The sequence below is a fragment of the Lepidothrix coronata genome, unplaced genomic scaffold (assembly GCF_001604755.1).
Source record: "Lepidothrix coronata isolate B3197 unplaced genomic scaffold, Lepidothrix_coronata-1.0 Scaffold30, whole genome shotgun sequence".
NCBI classification, from domain to species: domain Eukaryota; kingdom Metazoa; phylum Chordata; class Aves; order Passeriformes; family Pipridae; genus Lepidothrix; species Lepidothrix coronata.
Window position 1 is genome coordinate 2,592,256 of NW_016690210.1, and position 20,386 is coordinate 2,612,641.

The following is a 20,386-nucleotide window of genomic DNA, read 5'->3' on the forward strand; positions in this document are numbered from 1 at the left end:
CCCTTTGGAATTGCACCCTCACCTGCCTGCGTTACAATCCAGCTCCAAAAATCCCACCTGTCTGCAATTTTGAGAGCTCTGGTCCTTTAAAAGGTGATTCCATCTAGACCAGCCACCAGCTTGGCCCCAGGGGTGAGTGGCAGGAAGACAAGGTTGGGGAGCTCTCCCTGGCTCCTGCTGCAGCACAGCCCCTGCTTCTGGCACATGAGGATGTCAGGAAGCACACAGCTCGTCTCTGCAGAGAGAGGGAAGGCTCCTCTTTGACACTCCAGCCAAGTCCTATTCCGATGACGCAACTGGGTTTGAGCAGACAAGGGAGTGACTGGGATGGTCTTGACACGCAAGGTCTTCTGCAGAGTGCAATTAGGAGCTGCTGTGATTTCCTCATCAGCTTTGGTAACAGCTCAAGTGACAGGGGAAAAAACTGGTAACGCTGGAAGCTTTTATCCTTTTATTGAGATTTCATTCCTCCAACGAATGATACACACCTGAAAGTATGATCTCAGAGATCACAAACTCAGGTGAGAGCCAGCCCAGTTCACAAGGCAAGGCTTGGTGGTGGCATTAGAAGCTCATCAGACTCTCTGCAGTGAGCTCCAAAGCAGCCTAACTCTTGGACAAACATGCTGGACACAAGGAAAAAGCCAAATACTAACATACAGCAGGGGAAAAAATAACCTCTGGCCTGCCCATGTGGCTGTGACATGCAGAGCAGGCATTCGTGCCACCTCGAATTCAGCAGCCAGCAAAACCAGTGGGAGAGGTGCTACTGGGGTGCCTGGCTCTTGCTCTGCTCTGTGGAGAATCCATGTTTCAGGGCACATCCTGCCCTGAGGAACTGGTTAATCCTGCTGGCTCAAGGGCTGAATGCAACCAGTGACTTGATTGCATTTACAGTGTTAAGCCAGTTATTGAATCTAATTAGTGGGGTCCTGCATGCAGAGAAGTGGATCCAGAGACCAGGAAGGTGCTTATGAGCTTGCAAAACAGAATCTGTGCTGAAGAATGACCAGGCATTGCTGCATCCCACAGTCCCCTGACAGGGGGCTGGACCTGGCAGAAAGTGCATTTCACACCTTGTGAGTAACCCCAAAAAGTGCCAAGGTGGGCCTCTGTGCAGAAAAATGCCTCACTTCCTTTTGAGGACAAGCAGCAAGGTTGTGACAAAAGCCCTGTAGTCCCAGGCAATTTCCCCTTGCTCCCAAAGGTCCAGCAGCAGGTACAACCTTGTAGCCCAGTTGCACCGACACCTCCATCACAGGTTCCTCCTCCTGCTGCCTGGGACCAACCCAGCATCTCCCACCACCTGTGCAGTTGGTGACAGGTTGGCTGGCAGTAGAAGACGCACCGGTATTAAATGCACTAAAGCTGTCCAGAGAGCTGCTTCCACCAACAGTGGGCATGAGGGGGAGACCAGGATTCCTTTTTCCCTCCTGCAGCTCTGATGTTCATCTTCCCAGGCTGAAACACAGCATCTCCTCCCTTCCCTCTGGGGAGCACCTTGGACTCTGCTGAATGGTACCTCCTTCCAAGAAGCAGTCAGAGTGCAAAGTCGGCCAAGTGGCCTCAAGTCACTGAAGTCATCAGTCCTGTCAGATCTCCTGTTCCTCTCTGCTTCCCACCACCCTCGTGGGAACACAACCCACTGGGCCACATCCTTTGGATGCCTACGACTCATCAAGTCCATCTTTGGTGATTTACAATAAAGATCTGAGTAATTAAGAACCAAAGCCACATTTCCCTGTCAAAGTCATTATGAAGACATAGCTGTAGCCTTTTAAAACCATCTTACCTCAACTAATCTGTAGAGAAGCCTTTCCTCCCTCCAGGGCAGAGAGACACCATTTCGCTTCTATATGTCATTGAATTCAAAGTGCACGGGGAGTTTTTAACCTCCCTAGCCCAAAACTGAGTACCCAGGTTTTTCTCAGACATACCAATAAAGGAAAGCAGTGAGAGTCATATAAATATCTGTCTGATCTGTCCAGCACTGCAGTCAATCTGGTTTCTCCATGTCCTCGTTCCTGTTGTGCTCACTTTTCACAGCAGAGAGCAAAAATTTTCATGGAAAATGGATTTCAAAGGCATGTGCATAAGTGTTCCCAGAAATCTAATTTTGTATTTTCAATAAAATCATCTGCTACCATACAAGGGTTGAGCAGGAAAAACCCAAGAAGACACTTAGCTGACCACTGCACAACTACTTTTACTGGGTCCAAAGAACAGAAAGTGTGAATATATCCCAGCAAATATAAGAGTAATCCTGTTAGGCAAGCAGAAAAAAGCAGCTAATATCAAATGATTAATGACTTTCCTTTTTCATTTTTTATTTTTTTCTGGCATGAACATGAAGGTTTAAAGCTCAGTTTTTGCAAGATGTTGCTTGCAGGAGATCTGTTTGGAAATCCAACAGGTGCCTGGGGATAATGGGTGTGAGAAGCCCTAAATACCCACCTGCCTATTGAGTGTGTAGACGAGCTCACCAAATGATAACATCATGTTACCTTACCAGGAAATGGGAAAGAAATTATCAGCAAGGATAGACAAAAAAAAAAAAAGATACTTAGCTAGAGTTTCTAAATTCTCTTCCAGCTCTTGAGTAAGATATTTTTTCTTGTCACAGAATAAACCAAGGCCTGCTGAAAAAAAAACAAAAAAAACAACAGTTGCCCAGGGTAGCGGAAAGGGACGTAAGACAGAAGAACTAAAAAAGCACCCCGGCATGATACAGGAAAAGCTCCATCAAAAATAATGAACCTAAATTCACTGCCTCAGTGGCTGAAGAAACAAAGGATGAGGTTGTGTGGCTCTGGATGTTGGAGCCTTAATGTGCTGTTAATAATGTTTATATCATAAAGGAGCGTCGCTGCATTAGCTTTGATTTAGCAACCCCAGTTTACATCAGCTGAGGAAGAGATCCATAAATTCAACTCCACGTCTGTAAACACGGGGAAGGGAGAAAGGCTTGGTCATCCCTGCAGGGCACAACAAGGGGCCTGCTGGGCTGATCTGGGCACTCTCTGGTGCCCACCCGTCTGTCACGGCTTTGTCACCTCTTTGAGGTTCAAAAGGGACACGTGGTCTGTGTGCTCAGCCTCTGGACCTGCAGACCCATCCATTCACTCGTGGTGGTTCTGCTCCACTTCATGTCCCACTCCAGCTGCAGAGGGGACGAGCCTCAGGAACTCTCCAAAACTCCAAGTGTCAGTAGAAGAGATTTCAGGATAAAACAATAAAAAGTAATATTAGCAGATTGCTGGGACCAGACGGTTTCACTCAAGAGCTCTGAGGGAACTCAGACTTGAAACTGCTGACCTATTCAGCACAATACCACAGCATCTGTTGAAATGGCGAGGCACCACAGGAATGGAAGGTGGCAAATGTTACATTCATTCTTAAAAAGGGCTTTTAGAGGTCATCCAGAGACCTGTGGGCTGGAAAGCCAGACAAGGCTTTTTGACAGAAAGTATAACAAAGAGCAGAATAGCTTAGATAGAATGGGAAAGAGCAGAGTTTGTTGAGTGAGAGCTCAGGCATTGCAAATTCATTCATGTCAAGATCTGAGCAACTCGACATACTCATAAAAAGTCCAGCTGCAACCAGGTAGAGATAAATCTCAGAAAACTGAATGACAGGATGGTGAAATAACCTATGAAATTTGCCAGCAGCAAATTAAAAGTGAGGAGAGTGAGAAATGCCAACCCAAGCCATACAAAAACCATCCAAGTTAACATCAGGCAGGAAGGAAACCTCAGTCACTGAGTTTGCTGAAAACTCCAGCTCAACAGGCATCAAAAGGGCAAAAAAGAGCCTTAAGAATGACTAGAGAATGATGAGAGAGTGAGAAAGTGACTCCTTCTGGGGTATGCTGACTCAAACATGGGGTGCAGCCCTGCATACACTGAAGAGGATGTAGAAGAACCCACGAAGATACAGAAGAGGTGGCACAGGAACATTTAATGGTTTCTGTAGGCTGGCAGGCTGACTACAGCAGAGTTCTTGGTCACCTCAACTGAGGAGGGATGTGAGAGAGATCCTGACAACTCATGAGCAGTCTGGAAGTGTGAACAGGAGATCATTACTTGTCGTGTCTTCTATCACAAGGGAAAGGCAGCACAACCCAATCTGGATGTCTAATGCAAAGAAAAGGAAGTACTTCTTTCACACAATGCAAAATTGAATTATGACACTTGTTGCCACAGGATGCTGTGAAGGCCAGAATTATAAAAGAATTCCAAAAGGGGTTAGCCAAATTCTTGGAGGCTCGACCCATCTGCAGCTGTTAAACACAATGACCCAGATGCCAGTCAAAAATTCTCTCAACCACAGTCTGCTCTCTACTGAGCTGGTAATACCACAAAGGAATTGTGCTATGCTTGCTCTGTCCTTACACCCTTTACCTCAGAGTCTGCTGCTGAAATGAGCTGCCTGATTAGCTGGGCCCTTGGTCTGAGCCACTATCACTGCATAAGACATTGTATACGAAATGTTTATTAAGAAACTGGAATTTATTGCAGGTGATGATCACGTTCGTTCACCTCACATGAAAGTTTTGCCTTTGGCAGGTGCTAATATCTGATGCCTTGGGAGAAATGCGTTTCTGTCCTAAAAATCTATCATGCCCCTGGCAGTCTATACCAAAGGCCAGCTCTTTCCTGATCTCCCACAGCTGCTCTGCTAAATCCATAAACCATGACAGTGGATTACCTTTATCATTGATTTAACTGTCACCACTAAAAGTAGTTAGCAGTCATGAAATAAGCCAGCAAGCGCATTTGAAGCAATGTCCTCCCAGGGCACATATTTCCTTTTATCAGCCTTAAATTAATTCTCCCTCATTGCATGACGTGTGCCTTATTCTCACTTTGCAGGGTGAGTAAAAAGGAAGCACCGATCACTTCCCATCTCCTGCCCCATAATTTCGTACACTCAACCGCTCTTCCCTTCTGCTGCTTCTCCTTCCCAGCTGACACAGGCCGAGATTGCACAAGGGTGGCTTTTTCCACAAGGAATTCCTTTCCTCACTGAGGTGTGACTGCTGTGCTGGACACAGCGGAGGAGAAGGTCGTGGATCTGGGGTCTGAGTTATGCATCACCTGCCAGAGGGCAGGAGGAGAGGGGCAGGTGAGAATCCCTTGCTCCCATGCCTGGACTGCACTGGCACCAGAGTGCTCAGCTCGGTGTCTGTGCTCGGCTTTCTGAGTGCAAAAACAGCCTGTGTTTTTCATTACTGCCAACCTGGCATCTTCTGCCAGCTCTAAGCATTTCCTTTTAAAAAAAAAAAAACAAAACCAAAAAACCAACAAGTTTTGATCATTCACTTCTGGGGTTGTGCTAAACTTGCCAGCATCTGTTCCATCTGAAAGGCAGGGAAAAAACACTGATCCTGGGCTGGGAAGGAAAGGAACTAGGTACCAAGTTGTAATGTGAGAAATGAAGCCAAGAAAAACAGCATCTTGAGAGATGTTAAAGACAAAAACAAACGCTGTAAACAGGAGCAGAGACAGATTTCAGAGGAAAGGCAGGAAGACAGTGACTAAAGCACTAAGAGTGAAACAGTGTACACATGGAAGCCGAGTCCAAAATCTCAGGGTTTCTTTGTCCTTGTTTTTCCTACCATTTCACAGAAATCATGATGCTGTCAGGATCCCTCTATACCCAAGGGTCAGTGATGTCAATGAAAGTTGGTGGAGCTGCATCCATTAAGAGGCAACTTTCTCAAATTTCTCAGAATTACTGGAGTTTAAAATAATGTCCTGAGAACCAAGTTGAAAACAGCAGTTGGGGTTATCCTTAAATGAGGTCATACTAAAACCTAAGAAAAGACAATTCAGAGTACCTCCATTATATTTTAAGAGTTGCAAAATTCCTAACTTTGGATGGTCACATTGAAAACAAAACCCTGGAAAAACATGTGCATGACACTTTTTTACCTGTTCAAGAGTCCTGGCAAATGCACAGACAGTTCTACAAATTCTATCTCAGCAAACAACTCCTTTAGAAAGCAAAATAAGTAAATATTACTTCTGTTCCCCCCTAAGCTTTTATTTAGCATTTTGGATTTACCTTTGCATCACTCTCCTTTCCTTCAAAATGTGGTAGGTGATTTGGAAATAAAAACATCAGAATAAGGATCGATTTTTTAAATTATTTTTTAATTTTTTATTTTTATTTAAAAAAAAACCCCCACCATTGTTTGGTTGGAAGAATTTTTTTATTTTTTTTCTGAGTTTTTGCCAGGTCAAACTAAAGCTTGCAAATCTTTGGGGGTCCCTTTGCAGGCGAAACCCTTCCTTGCCCCTCATTCTGAGTGCCTGAGCTGAAATGCAAAGCCTTTTCAGTAGCTTTTTTAACTCTCGAGTTGTATTTCACAAGAGAAAAGGCACTCCCCCGCCTCCCCCCTTGAATCTCTCCCTCCCTCTCCCTTTGCTCTCTTGCAGTGACTGCCTTAATCTGGCTGGGGCCTCTCTCAGCTGAAGGTGACACGGAGGGAGTGCCCATCTGGTGACGACTAAACCACGCTCGACCATCTCTGTTACTGCCGGCTTTTATAACCCGATTACCACAGACCTGGGTTAGATTCAGACAGATTGCCTACCAGCGAAAGGCTCAATATCCCATTATCAGATTTGTGAGCCTGCCATTCCTCTTCATTTAGGACGTAACAGAAAGTGTCAGGAACGTCCTACGGACCTCGGCTTTAAAACTGGTCTTAACCGTGCGAGTTACGTGAGCGTCGCTCCACAAGAACCATGTGCAGGACAACGATTTTAAAACATTTTTTTTTTATTATTTAAATATTAAATAAAACACATCAACTAATCATTTTGGTGTACGCCTCTCATTTTAACATAAGAAATAAAATGATTGTTCAGTCATGATAAAAAATAAAATATACATCTCAATTAAACCAATCACGTAGTGTCTTTAAATAACCTATTGCATTGCAGTCTGCAGAACAGCACTGTCGAGATATCTACAAAAGAACCCAGACTTTTAAAATGACCTCTTTCTGCTCCAGCAATAATTCCAAAGAGGTTCTACAGCAATTGGAAAAGAAAAAAAAAAAAATACTATGAAAGTAAAGTGCTTGTCATTGCTCAGGACAGGAAACTAAAGAATCTGTGGCCTTTAGATCCATGGCATTAAACAAAACACATATTGAAGAGGAAATTCTGTGGTTTAAGTACATGTGCTACCCCTTGCAAAACTGAAGGCAAAGTTGCTGCTTTGTGACGAGCTGGTTTCTTCTTGCCCTCCTCCTCAGCCATCCCCATGCACTCTTTTTTTTGGGTTGGGGTTTTTTGGAGGGGTTGTTTGTTTGTTTGTTTTAAACCCACACTACTAATGAGCATGAGACTTTGGTGTTCTCTCTGCTGCAAGGCACCACTCATTAACAGGAGTTCAACTCTACCAGTTTTCTCTCACTTTGAAGCTTCCAGACCATGGAGCAGCAGTGGCAAGCTGGGCACGCACCAATACAGACACACAGGTACAACACACAGATAAAGAGGTCGTTTATGGAGAGCCACAGACAGAGCCACATGACATCTTCAACCCTTCCTACTCCCACCAATTAACCTGGTCAGTCTTTGGCTTTTTTCTTTAAAAAAAAAAAAAAAAAGAACAGAACAAAACAAAAAACCAAACAACAAAACAAACCAAAAAAAAGGTCTCTATATTATTTGCAAATGCGTAATACTGCAGGTTGCATGAAGCCAAGGTAACTTGAAGGCACCCTGTGTCACACTAGAGAGATGGGTCCTTTAAGCATTTAGACAGAATGCAGCTATTTTCTGACATTCAGATGGCAGCTTCCAGCCAAGCTGGCTCACTGTCTGCTCACCTGCTTCCAAAGTTCGCACGCACTCCCTGACTCATTTCTGTAGGAGCACGGCCTGATCTCCCCCTTTATACCCAAGCAAAACTTCTATTGACACCAACAGAAGTCATGGTCTGCCTTGGAAGGGGAGTTGGGGTTTATACCAGAAACACAACATAAGCATATTACAAAATATAAAAAATAACTAGTGTTATATAGTTTTCTGCTTCCTATTTATATACATATACAGCATTAAAAACCATACGAAAAAACACCTATCTAATCCAAAACCTCGTTTTGCTAATATGCCAAAAACAAACCAACCAAAAACAAACACACCCAAAGATTGTGCTGTTTTACTCACTTTTTAATACAGTTTTGTTCAGAAAAAGCTGTACTCTGTTAGAGTAGAATTCTGTTCTAGCCTATTCCTTTTGTCTTTGTCAATATATAATTATAACCTCAATATTGCACATTTCCCCAAGAGTCAGTTCTGTTTGGACCCTGATAATGAAATGCATAAAAACATAATTAGCAGCTGAAATAACAATGTGCAGCACTAAGAAATACCCCTCAGGCAACTTTGTAGGCAACATCCAGGAGGGGCTTTTTAAAAAGAAAACCCTTCCCATCACCCCACCGGTACTGCTGCTTCCCTCCTCAGTGCCTCTGCAAGAATATGAATAAACTTAGAGTTTATAAAAAGATTCCTAAAGATTATCCAGACCAACAAAATATATGCAAGTGTGCACGTGTGTATATGTAGACACACACCACTCCCAAACAAACATCCCTGCAAAAGACCAGGCGTTATGCAATTTGGATCCTGATATCAAGGAATACATTTTCAATAGTTACTGCTTCTGTACTAATTAGAAGGGCATGTTAAGCTTTTCCAGCTGATGTATCAAGCAAGAAGTTCACAGTTTTCATTTAAAGTGTATGTATCTGGGAGGTGTGGAATGGGGATGTTGGTTCCTTTAAATAAAACGAGTGTTAACAGGAGGGAAAGAAAAAACAACAAATGGCAATGCTTCCATTTTTGTCTCCTATGAATGCATAATGCTGCATGCCACTGGTTTTCTGTTTATTTTCTTTAAAAGAGGTAATCATCTTCACAAACCCATAAATGAATATTGTGAAAAAGGGAGGCTCTGGTCCCTTCTTTGAAAAGCCTCTCCCTGCTGTGTCACCACTACTGACAGCTGCTAATCTTGCATAACAGCAGAGCTGTATTGGTCTGACTTGAGTACAGTACCGAAGAGTTCTTCCCCAACCACATCCCTCCCTGTCCCCACAAATGCCCCACCCATCTTCCCCATCATTATTTTTCCTTTAAAAAAAATTCAGTTCCTATTCGTATTTGTTCAGTGCAAGAATAGTAGAAGCAAAAATAAAAAACAAAACAAAACCAAAAAAGACATACATATTGCTTGTTTCAGTCCTATAAAGTTGCCAGCTTTCTGAGCCAGACAGCCTCTTCACATACTTCAAAATTTATTGCTTCTGAGAGTCACTCGTCCACACGACGCCAGCCAGCCATGGAACAGCGGCGAAAAGTTCCTTCCCCACAGGAGCAGCCAGGGCTCTCATTTGACCAGGACGAACTTCCCAAGCTGGCTGGAAGTCAGGTCCTCCATCTCACAGTCCCCGTGCTGCAGAGCAACGGCGTCGTAGCCCGGGGACTGCACAGAGAAACTCTGCTGCTGGGAGAAGGTGGTGCCCACGGGGGAGGCGTTGCCGCTGATGTACAGGTGCGTGTCCAGGAGGTGAGCGGCCGAGGACACCGGGGAGACACTCACACCGAAGAAATGAGGTTGGAGCAGCTGGCTGCTGCCAGCAAAGGCCAGCTCAAAGGAGTTCTCTCTTTGCAGCTCTGACAGCAGGATGGAGTTGGACGCCTTGCAGGTACCTGGGCTCTCTGAGGAGGGGACGCCGTTCGCTGCAGGTGCCTGAGGAGTTTGGGGACAAGCTGTCTGGAGTAGTTGGTGATGCTGGAACTGGAGCATTCTGAAAAAAAATGCCAGGGTGGAAGAGGTTAATTTACATTGCTAGGATGGTTTAATGCCTTTCTCCTCCATTTCTTTCCCCTAACACTGACCATAATTTTCCCCTTTGTTTCCTTCTCTCTATCAAACCTCTCCTTACCCAGTCAGTCCAATCAAATCAAGCTGCCCATGCCAGGCCAACCTGTTTTCACTTGGCTTTTCCTCAGGCTGGAGGGGGCCACTATCACCAGAAAGTTTATCTAGTCACCATTTGGCCAGCTAATAATAGATGTTCCAGAGACAACGTATGCAGATAAACCGGAAGCTCAATTTTCCATCTTGCTTCTATGGGAATGAAGAGGTGCCACCACACATGACATTTGAGGCCACTGGAACTGTGCCTCCTTTGTGGCCTGTAACTTTTCCAAATTACAAGGTCTCGCTTCCTTGCCATGAGAAAATTACAGGAGGAGGCAGAGAAGGAAAGAAATCATTCCCAAAACTAACAAAGAAAAACACAGCTTGCAATGGGGAGAGGCAGTGCTTTCCCCCCACAATACCAAATTGCTCCTGAATTCAGCAACCTCCAAATATTTGGACGTTGAGATTTTCTAAGTGGAATTGCACGTCCTGTGTTACGTAGCCAGGGCAGGAAGCCACAAAGGAAGCCAAGCAGTTTTACCTGCTGCCACACAGCAAAGGTGGAGGATAGGAATCCCCAGCGGCCAAACCCCCAAACTCTTTGGCTTTACTCCTCCTCGCTTACCCCAAACCAAAGTAAACCCATCGAAAACAGGAAAGCTCCTCCCTCACCTCTGCTGCTGCAGCACCTCCTCCAGGAGGCTTCTCCCCTCTCTGCTGCTCCCACTGCTGCTGTACATGCAGGTGTTGGGCTGCGTGTGTTGGAAGGGGCTCATGCCACTCCTTGCTGCCCGAGAGGAGGAGGACTGACACACCTGCCGAGCAAAGCCTTTGATTTTATTCAAGCCGAGAAACCCCTTGGCTCGAGCGTTCTTCCGCAGCTGCTGCCTAAAAGCCTTCAAGCCTGTGGGACACGAGGAAAAGAAATGCACTTTAATCCCCCTCAGCATTTGCCTAGGAGCACACTTTACAGATCAGCCTTTCTAGAGGGCAGCTGCCTTCATGTGAGTGAGAACAGGGCTAGAGGAGACCATGACTCTTCAGTTCACGTCCACCCCTCTGCCTGATGGTCAGGGCAGGATTTAGGTGACACAACAGGGGTTGGCACAGCTGCAGATGGACACACATGGCAAAGGAGAAACCTGACAGAAATCATGACGTTGTGCACTCCGTATTTTAGGAGGAAGGTGGAGCCTGCCATCCCACTCACGGCAGCAGAAATATCTCCATGGGCAGGCTGAATCAGTATCTGAGAACCTTTCCTCTAGGCACCTCCCTCAGGGCACCCAACCTTCCTTCAGGGACCATGAATACAAGAGGTAGAACGTCCGGCCTCAGCATAACACTGACACGGACAAGCAAGTATCCCTGCATCCTGCCCTTTCCTAGAGGCTGTTGGAGGGCTGCAATTCCCCAGCAACGAAGCAAGGAAGGCATTACCTTGAGTTAATGAGGTATCAGATGCTCGCCTTCCTTCTTGGAAGCTGACAGGCAGGAGAGAAGCACCTCCCATGCAGCCCTGGGCTTGTAACACCGGAGCGTCAGACTGGGAAGTTAGGAAGGGCGACGTCATCCTCACTGTGGCCGGGCTCCCCGTCATTACCTGACCTGCCAAACAGCTGCTCAGGGCCACTGAGCTGTCATTTGAAGATGAAGTAAGGCAGCTGTCTGAACTAGTTCCCTCTGTGGGGCTGGCAGAAGAGGAAATGACTATACCTATGGAGGGGAAGGAAGGAGAGAAAGAGCATTCCCAAGATGAGTACAGGAAGGAACGAACATGACATCAGAGCCTCCTGCCCACCTACACTGGCACTAATAAGCAGGTGAGAGCTGGAGAGGTGTCCAGCAACTCGTGTTGTTGCAGGGCTTGGCTCCAGCAAGGGGTCATCAACAAATAACCTTAGTTTGGGCTCCTGTCCAGCTGGCAGGGCTCTGCCAGCAACTCCAGCCTCACCAGGCTATGCTGGATCAGGCACACAGTGTCTCTTGAGCAACACCAGGGTTATTGTCTTGTGAACAGTTGTGCTGGTTTGGGTGGTTCACAGGGCCCGAGTATGTACCAAACACAGTTAATGATGAGTTTTTTGTTAAGTTCAGGCACTCCCTCCTCCCCTGGAACAACAGCAGGAGCAAGCAGACAAGGCTTTTGTCCTGCTTATGAGAATGCCCCCTGCTGAAGTGATTTAGATGAAACACAACAGCACAGCTTCTCTTCTTTAAGGGTTATGCTTATCTGTGGGAAGACAGGACTGCGGAGGGCAGAGTACAAACCTCTTTTCTAGGCTTTCCTATCCCAGTCAAGGTAAAATCAGCACATACTCCCTGGGCATTTGGCCTCTATGGCATTCCTTCTCTGTTCTTTTCCTCTGCCTACGGACACCCTTCATCTCTCCCAGACTTACTTACATGGAGGGGCATGCTGGTAGAAATGGGTGGTCACTTCGGCCAGCGTGTGCCTCCTGCTGGTGTTGCTAGGGATGCGGATGGGGTGGTCATATGCCTTGATTTCATCCTCCAGCTCCTTCTCTTGCCTTACTTCTTCACTGATGGTGGTCTCCAGCAGGCTGTTGGGGGAGATGGAGCGGTTCCGGAAGAGCCCGTTGAAGTTGGTGTCCACGGGGAAGAACACAGGCTGAAAAACACAGCAGATCACAGACTTAAGGGTGTTTTGCTTATTTCTGCACTACCTTTTAACACTCTTCACAGTCCTTCATGCCTTCAATAGGAGTATTGTCTGAGAGACTACAGTGACACCAGGCCCAAATGCCAAACAATAGATCGGAGGGAGAGAACAAGTCACAACCCCCATTGTTTTGGATTAGCAGAACAATGGGGGGAAAAAAAAATAACACACAGTTTAGCTGAGAACACCAACCTGTAATGGATTGCTTATGTCACAGTCCATTTCTGCCTGCAAGGATGGCTGAATCAGGCTCTGAGGTTGCTGGTAAAGCAGAGATGATCGCAGGGTTTCGCTAGAGAGACTGTCCTGAGGCATCTGGAGAAAGAGAGTGGTGCACAGAAGCCATCACATACACTGCAGTTCCACGTGACTTTTGAGACATTGGAGGCTCCAAGAATTTCAGAGCCACCTTCCCTGCAAGCTTTTTCTTCATACTTCCTATGAAAATTAACAAAGCTAATCCATCAATGCCAACACAAACACAGAACTCCTTCTGCTAAGTTAGGCAATTTAACTGGAAGTGCAATTTGAAAAGGCACCCAGACCACACTTCAAAGGGGGTGGGAGTGAGGAAAAGAAAAAGAATGTCAGAGAAACACACAAACTGACTCATGGAGTACTTCTGAGGATCCTACAGGTTATGTAACAAAGAAGTGTTACCGAGCCATGCCCAAGAGGATAAAATATGAGAAGTCAAGTCTTCTGGCTCATTAATGACCTGCACTGGAGGCAGACTATTCTTTGGCCCACGACCCACAGTCGCTTCTTAGGAAACAGGCCATTAGTATTCAATCAGCCTCCTGCTGAAGAACAGCAGGCTGTGTCCTGTCAGAGGGCACCAATACCAGGACTGGTTTTTCAAGAAGCCTGACAGTGACAACCTTGTACTTTCCCGTAGCGAGCAACAGAAAAAAGCAGATCCAAAGGACACATCTTCCCAGTAAGCAAGTGCCTTTCCTCACCTCAACATTGCTGATCTCGGAGCTCCTGGGCCGTTGCTGGCGGCCGGTTGCCGGACGACTGGACAACTGGCTGCTCCGATACTCCTTGAGGCGCTCCAAGAGCAGGTAATAAATTGCGGCAAAATGGTTGTAGCTGCTGTTCTGCAGAGACTGGAAGACATTGAAAGGACCCTTTTGAGTTACAGGTCACAGGCAGCCAAAACCCGTCACTTGTGCCTCGTAACCGCACACTCAAAAATCAAGCAAAAATCCAGGAGGGCAGTGAAGATTTTACTATGCTGTGACACCGGATCAAGGCCAGTCACTGCATGACACACATATGACTGCACCACTGGAATTCTGGTAGTCACCGAAGATGTATCTACAGGGCAAGCACTTCTCACCTCCACAGTCCTCTGCCTGTCGATGCCAAGCGTTTGCATGATCCCGAGGACCTGCTCGTTGTAGTCACCCAGGTTGGAGTTGTAGTTTTGCATGGAGAAGGACAAGGACTGCTGCTGCTGAAGGGATGGGTCAGCTTGCATCCACTTGTGCTGCTTTATCTGGGAAATGGTTATCCGCTTGGTTGGGTCCACAACCAACATCCGCCGGATTAGTGTTTCACAGTCTGGATGACAAAGACAAACTCATGAGCGAGGCATAAAAACAACAGCCCAGCCCCAGGTCACTGCTAAGAACTCTTCCCAGCAACACTGTGTGATGTCTATGAAAACATGAATTAAAGGTTTCTGAGCAGCTGATGCCTGGTCTGACCATCAGGTATTCCAAACAGCACAAGAGATGTCCCCACATACACCACAAAAGCAACATGTCACTGCAGGAAATGAGGCTGTACTGGGTATTGGCACGTTTCAGGTGGCCTTGCACCTTGCACAAGAGCTAGTTTTGAGAGGATGCAAGTTTAATGTTGTTACATCCACATAAAATAGGTGGGAATTTAGTACAGAACCCCATCACATACAACTTCCTTATCCATATATACTGCTTATTCATTTATAACCAGGAAATCAAAGCTGTTCATGGCTATAAATGATAAAGGTCAGACTTCATAAGATAATTTTCACGTGAAGACAGAGGCGTGTTCACTTGTTTTGAAATCAAATCAGAGAGAGGTGATAATAATCTTCAGTTCCTTTTTCTCATCAGACTGTTGGGAGTGCTCAAGAAACAGTGCTAAGTCCCACTATTTCTGCTCTCCTTGGCAGCACAGTCACACTGGAATACACCCCTTCTGCATAGTTAAAATATCTTAGAACTACACCCAACTCAGCACTGCAGGCTAGCCTCATTAAAATCCTGTTTTCTCTCTTTTGTGAGTGATTATTTCTCCAGCTAGGATGTCAGGTATTTTTGTAATCCATAGGGATACTCTAAGAAAGGAAACACCAGCCTTTTAGATGCACCATAAAGCAGATCCCAGAAAAGAAAACGTGTGCAACCAGCCCCTCAGCTCTAAGTGCTGCCCCACAGAAATCACTGGCTACATAAAGTAATTCCCAGCTGCAAACAGGGCAGCTATTCTTTTATTTGTAGGACCTGTTCTAACATTAAGGTTCTGGAAAAAAGCACCTTCGGACATGAAGTATGGGATGCGGAACCGCCCCTCCAGCACTCTTTGCCTCAGAGTTGGCAAATTGGGTCCATCAAAAGGCAGAGAACCGCAGACAAGGACATACAGTACCACCCCAAGGCTCTGTCAACAGAAAACAGCACAGCATATGAGTGACTCCAGGAAAAACAATGATTTTGGAAGCCCACAGACCCTCACGCAGTGTGAAATGCGGTTTCTTATGAATAGCAAGCTCACCCATATATCAAGGTGAGGTCCTTCATATTCTTTGCCTTCAAAAACTTCTGGAGCTGCATAGGGTGGGCTTCCACACCAAGTGGAGAGGGGCTCTCCCGACTTGTAGAAGTTTCCAAAGCCAAAGTCTGAAACAAAGGTAAAAGTCTGGGGTGAGACAACATTCAACCACATACTAATATTTCAGAAGTAGCAAAAGATGTAGAGAAAGTAACAGATGTGTTGTTTTGTTCTCTGCCTATTCATTTAAGCTATTTTCTTCTGTTTGGAAAGTATGTTCTGAGAAATACCAGCAAACTTTGTTTTATTTTCAGTTAGCATAAATACATTTACAGGATCATCCTAGGGATACTAAATTTGACTACATGCCTAGTGTTGTTTATAGAGTGTAATAGGTAATATTTCTTATTACCTGCTAACTTGATATTCATGTTAGCATCTAGCAGAAGGTTCTCTGTTTTGAGATCCCTGTGCACTATGTGGTGGCTGTGACAATATTCCACTGCCGAAAGAATCTGCCAGAACTTCTTCCGCGCTTCACTTTCGCTCAAGTGCCCATTGGAGGTCAGATGATCTGCAAGACAAAACCAAAGAGGCACAGGATTTAGAAACGCCTGGAGGAAATTTTTCATAATCCTGCAGGTGCTGTGCTTGCTGTTCGACAGCTGATAATGCCAACCCTGGGTTTTCAATCAGAATATATCTGTAACTCAGGAATTACGACAATAAAGCAAAGATTTCTAAATCTAAAGAACTGCTAGATCCAGCAGTGAGGACTTACCAAACATTTCTCCATTCTTTGCAAACTCAGTAACAATGTACAGCATATCCTTTGTCTCCATAACCTGTGAAGACACAAAAGGACATGATTTAAAAAACAGCAGAGGTCTGTAATTTCATTCATTTTTCTACGTGTATTCTCACACATATCAGTTCAATTTTTTAGTTGCTGCAGCAGCTGGCAGTAAAGGCAGCTAATTTTGCACCACAGTGTTCTCTCCAAGCATACTGGTAATGAAAAAGATAACAAATCAATCCTTATGTGCCTACACTACACAATGGCTTCTCAGGCCATTGTTCTTCTCACCATTACCATGCCACCTAATCTCCATACGGTAATAGATGAGCATTTCGATAATTCCACACACTTCCCTGAACTCCTCTTTTGCTAAAATACTCACATACAGTTTTACACTTCATTTGATGTATTTTGAACGTGCAAAGAACACTTTATCTCAAGTTGTCTTTGTTTCAGGGCTAGTGGGGGCTCAGATCAGCAGAAATAGCTGCAACTTGGACAAATCAAGAAGGAAGATCAAATCCTCCGCTCCCGTTTGTTGTTGGCAGGGACACGTCCAGCCTCCTGTGCAAGTGACAACAGGCTGCTGTTTGTGTAACAGCAGTGCTTGATGCACATCAACAACTGTCAATGTATCAGCCAGAGTTGACCTATCAATCTAGTATCAACTTGCTTTGATATTTCACAATTTTCTCCTTTGGAGAAAAAAAAAAAAAAAAAGAAGAACCAAAACCTTAATGATGAATGAGAAGTGCTGAGCATTTCCAAATTCATCTTCAGTTACCACAGCACACCTTTCAAATGCTGCGTTTCAGATTTTAAAAAAAAACCATTTCCCCGGAAACATTTCCCTCTTAAGGAGCAGATACTTTGTTTTGGAACCGGGAGGCTCACAACAGGTTAACAATCAAGAAGAAATAGCGTCAATACTACTTCAAAGGCTGTAATTTCCAGGGTCCTAACATGTAACCTTTTTCAAAGACTCTTGTCCTCCCCTCTCTGCAAGTACACACAGACACAAAATGAAAATAAACAAACAGGGAGCAAAGGAAGAGAGGTTCCCAGTTTAAAAAACTGAAGGAAAGTGTTCTGGGAAAGTTGCCAGCTGGATGAAATTAAGACGCGGTGCTGAAACTAAAACAATGATGAAATAATACAAGAACGCACACCCTACATTGGCATGTCATCTAATTCCATCCCTGCTTCTCAGCCTCCACCAAACAGGTGAAGCATCAGTTACAACAACAAAGAAAAGAAAACTTCACTGAAAAGAAATTATGGTCCACTACCAACGTCATTTGCTCCATCAAGTGAAGTGGTTCAACTAGATGGAATTTAACCTGCTTTTCTAAATGCTTCAAAATAGTATTTTCACCCACATCATTCCACTGAAATGAAATCAACCGAACTGTTAGAATGTTTCTGTATATCCTATGCTGCCCCATGGGCAGCCATGACGTCAGCTGTTAACACAGAACCACTTTTGTTATGATGGTTAATACTACAAATACAAACACTTCATGTGTGTCAAGGTCTTCAGAAATAATGCCTTGCCAAAGCACCTGCCTTACTGGCTCTTCAGCCTTACATGTTAATTAAACTTTTTTTTTTTTTAATTTCTTTTTAAGCTAACAAGCCCAACGGTAAGATCACAGCTGATAATAGTATTTACTACTCCACACAGACTTTCAGACCTGCTGCTTCATCCACGTCCTCCTCTCTCCCCCCTGCCCTTCCAGACAGGTCCAGACAAGCTGATACCTCATCCCTGCTTACAGCACAGGCTTGGACTAGATGACCTCTAAAGGTCCCTTTCAACCCAAACTGTTCTATCATCTTCTTCTTAAATCCACACGGCATTATTTAAGATGATTAAGAGGAACTTACACCAAAGGCTAATTAGATCGAATATTTAGAATTTGCAAAGCAGCCCTCGTGATCCTTGTGATCCTGTTTTCTGCATAACACAATAATTTGTTCCTATGGTTAAAACCACCCATTAGTGCAGAAACTGAACAGCTCTACAACAAAATTCATGTTATGAAACTCTACAAGGTCACAGATATTTAAAATTCACTTTCAAAACTACACAAAGTGGAAAAGAATAACCAAACAGGTCATTTTTTAGTATATTCTAAGATACCAACATTTACTGCCTTTTAATTTTTTTACTAATTTAATTCTTACATTAGAATTTCACTTAGAGTTTCTACTTAGATTAATTAGGTTTAATTGTTGTTGGTTTAAATCCCTTCCACTTAAGGCAAACTCAACTTTTGTGCTCCCTTCTCTACCACCCTACACGAGTTTAAGCCTTCCTCTTATCAAAAGCACGTAACAAGTTCCAGTCTTCTAAACTAAAAAAGCAGAGGAGATAGGAAAGGCAAGTTAATCATAGAAGTTCAGATAACCTGCTCCACGATCCGAAACAAACATCAGCCTGGTTTAAACTGTAAATTTTACAGTGCATTTTGTCAAAAAGCTGTCTAATGTACCAGGGTCTTGTTCAAAGAATGAAGAATTTTAAAATACCCCTCTTATTTCAAATGGTTTTCGAAAAATATTTCAATATGCATTCTCTCTGCAAATATTAGATGTAAAATCATGTGCAAGAGAAGAGCACAAGTATATCTCATCTACGTGCTGCACTCCAAAGCTGAACTCTTACCTGATATAGCTTGATAATGTGGGGATGATTCAAAAGCTTCATTATCTGAACTTCTCTATAAATCTTCTCCAGATTGCTTGGGTCTAACCTTGTTTTGTCTATTATTTTTATTGCAACCTGCAGATTTAAAAACAACCCCAGGTATTACAAAATAGGTACTCTCACTGTCCAGATACCTTTTAAAAAAAAAAAAAAGACACCCCCCGCACAGACACGCCACTTACAAAATCCAAGTAAAGTAGCTTTTAAAGTAGCTTTTTAAGTATGGACTTGACAAAGCTGATTCTGTTTCTCTGAACCACACAGAATTCCCGACACAAAACGTTTTCGTTTTTCTTTTCTACGTCAAAGGATTACACATAAGGTAGTGAACAGAACTGCAGAAATTAGCACTGGACAGGATTCTGCAAATCTTTTAATCCGTCCCATGCCAGTGAAAAAAAGATTCCTCTAACAGACTATTTCCTACTGTGGTGACTGATACGATTTAAACATGCACTAGAAATATAGAAACGTCTGCACTACCCATTAATAAATTATTTCTGCGAATAACACGCCAAGTTCTTTGTTCTTGAATGAGAAAAAAACTAAACCCACAAAAAGTCTTTCGAAGACCCTTAATGTGTCGGGCTTTTCAGCAAACTGAGTGTGATTCAACGAAGCTACCGTAACACTCAGACATGGGGTGTTTTGAGGTTGGTTTTTCACATATATTCTCGCTCGGTTTTAATTTTACACACAGCGCGAAAACTTGAAGATCCTCAGAGGAGGAGCCGCATCAGCCGCGGGTTCCGCAGCTCCGCGGAGCCGCCGCGCTCCCACCGCCATCCCCGGCCCTCCAGCGCACCCACCTGCGTCTTGGTCACCCTGTGCCGGGCCAGCTTGACCACGGCGAAGTTGCCTTTCCCCAGGGTCCTCTCGATGTCGTAGAAGCCGACTCGCAGGGGCCGCTGCGCGGCCGCGGGCGCGGAGCCGTACTCTGACATGATCACCATGGCTCAGGGCGGGGGGCGCGGGCAGCGCTCGCCGCGCCTTTAGGACGGGAGCATCCGCGCTGCCCCGGGCTGCTCGCACCTGCACGGAACACGGCACGGCTCACACGGGCTGTCCCCGCCCCGGAGCCCCGTCCGAGCCGCCGGCAGTCCCGCTCTTGCCCGCCGGAGCGGCCGTACCTGGCGGTGCGGTGCGGGCGCGGTGCGATGCGCTGTGTGCGGCTCAGGGTGTGCGGGCGCGGGTGCGTGTGCGGGCGGGTGTGTGTTGTGAGCGTGTGTGTGTGTGTGCGTGTGTCTGTGTGTGTGTGCGCGCACCGGGGGGCAGGCGGGACCACGCGGGATGTCCCGGCCCCCCGCCCTTTCCCGGCGCCCTCCTCCATCCACGCACACCCCGCCTTCCCTGCCTCCCCGCCCGCCTCCTTCCCCCCGCCCACCGCCGAAAGCCGAGACGGGCCCATTGACGTCACTTTGACGCCAGAAGGACGCGGTCCCGGGCGCGGGGCTGAAGGGGAGCGAAGGCACCGGGA

At 45.4% G+C, this 20,386-nt stretch overlaps 1 protein-coding gene across 2 annotated transcripts; it reads right to left on the reverse strand.

Moving 5' to 3' along the window:
• Window positions 1-6,768: 6,768 nt before the first annotated feature.
• SIK1 (salt inducible kinase 1) lies at window positions 6,769-19,996 on the reverse strand. 2 transcript variants are annotated; one of them, XM_017810950.1, is made up of 13 exons: window positions 19,719-19,996; window positions 18,868-18,984; window positions 16,182-16,245; window positions 15,813-15,974; window positions 15,404-15,528; window positions 15,166-15,289; window positions 13,980-14,203; window positions 13,597-13,746; window positions 12,827-12,949; window positions 12,358-12,583; window positions 11,392-11,667; window positions 10,624-10,855; window positions 6,769-9,832 (listed from the first exon to the last, which is right to left on the reverse strand). In XM_017810950.1, the coding sequence occupies exons 1-13, from the start codon at window positions 19,860-19,862 to the stop codon at window positions 9,412-9,414; spliced, it is 2,388 nt and encodes a 795-aa protein (XP_017666439.1). In that variant the 5' UTR covers window positions 19,863-19,996; the 3' UTR covers window positions 6,769-9,411. The 2 variants fall into 2 exon arrangements, with proteins under 2 accessions (XP_017666439.1, XP_017666440.1); XM_017810951.1 differs by lacking the exons at window positions 18,868-18,984; window positions 19,719-19,996 and adding an exon at window positions 18,087-18,784.
• Window positions 19,997-20,386: the final 390 nt, after the last annotated feature.

What these genes read in the sequence shown, in the direction of transcription:
- SIK1 (XM_017810950.1), bottom strand. Translation starts at nt 19,862, where the DNA reads ATGGTGATCATGTCAGAGTACGGCTCCGCGCCCGCGGCCGCGCAGCGG. An exon ending in ACAGGGTGACCAAGACGCAG is followed by an intron (nt 18,985 to 19,718) that starts GTGGGTGCGCTG and finishes TTAAATCTGCAG; the next exon opens with GTTGCAATAAAAATAATAGA. An exon ending in CCGAGATCAGCAATGTTGAG is followed by an intron (nt 12,950 to 13,596) that starts GTGAGGAAAGGC and finishes CTCTTTCTCCAG; the next exon opens with ATGCCTCAGGACAGTCTCTC.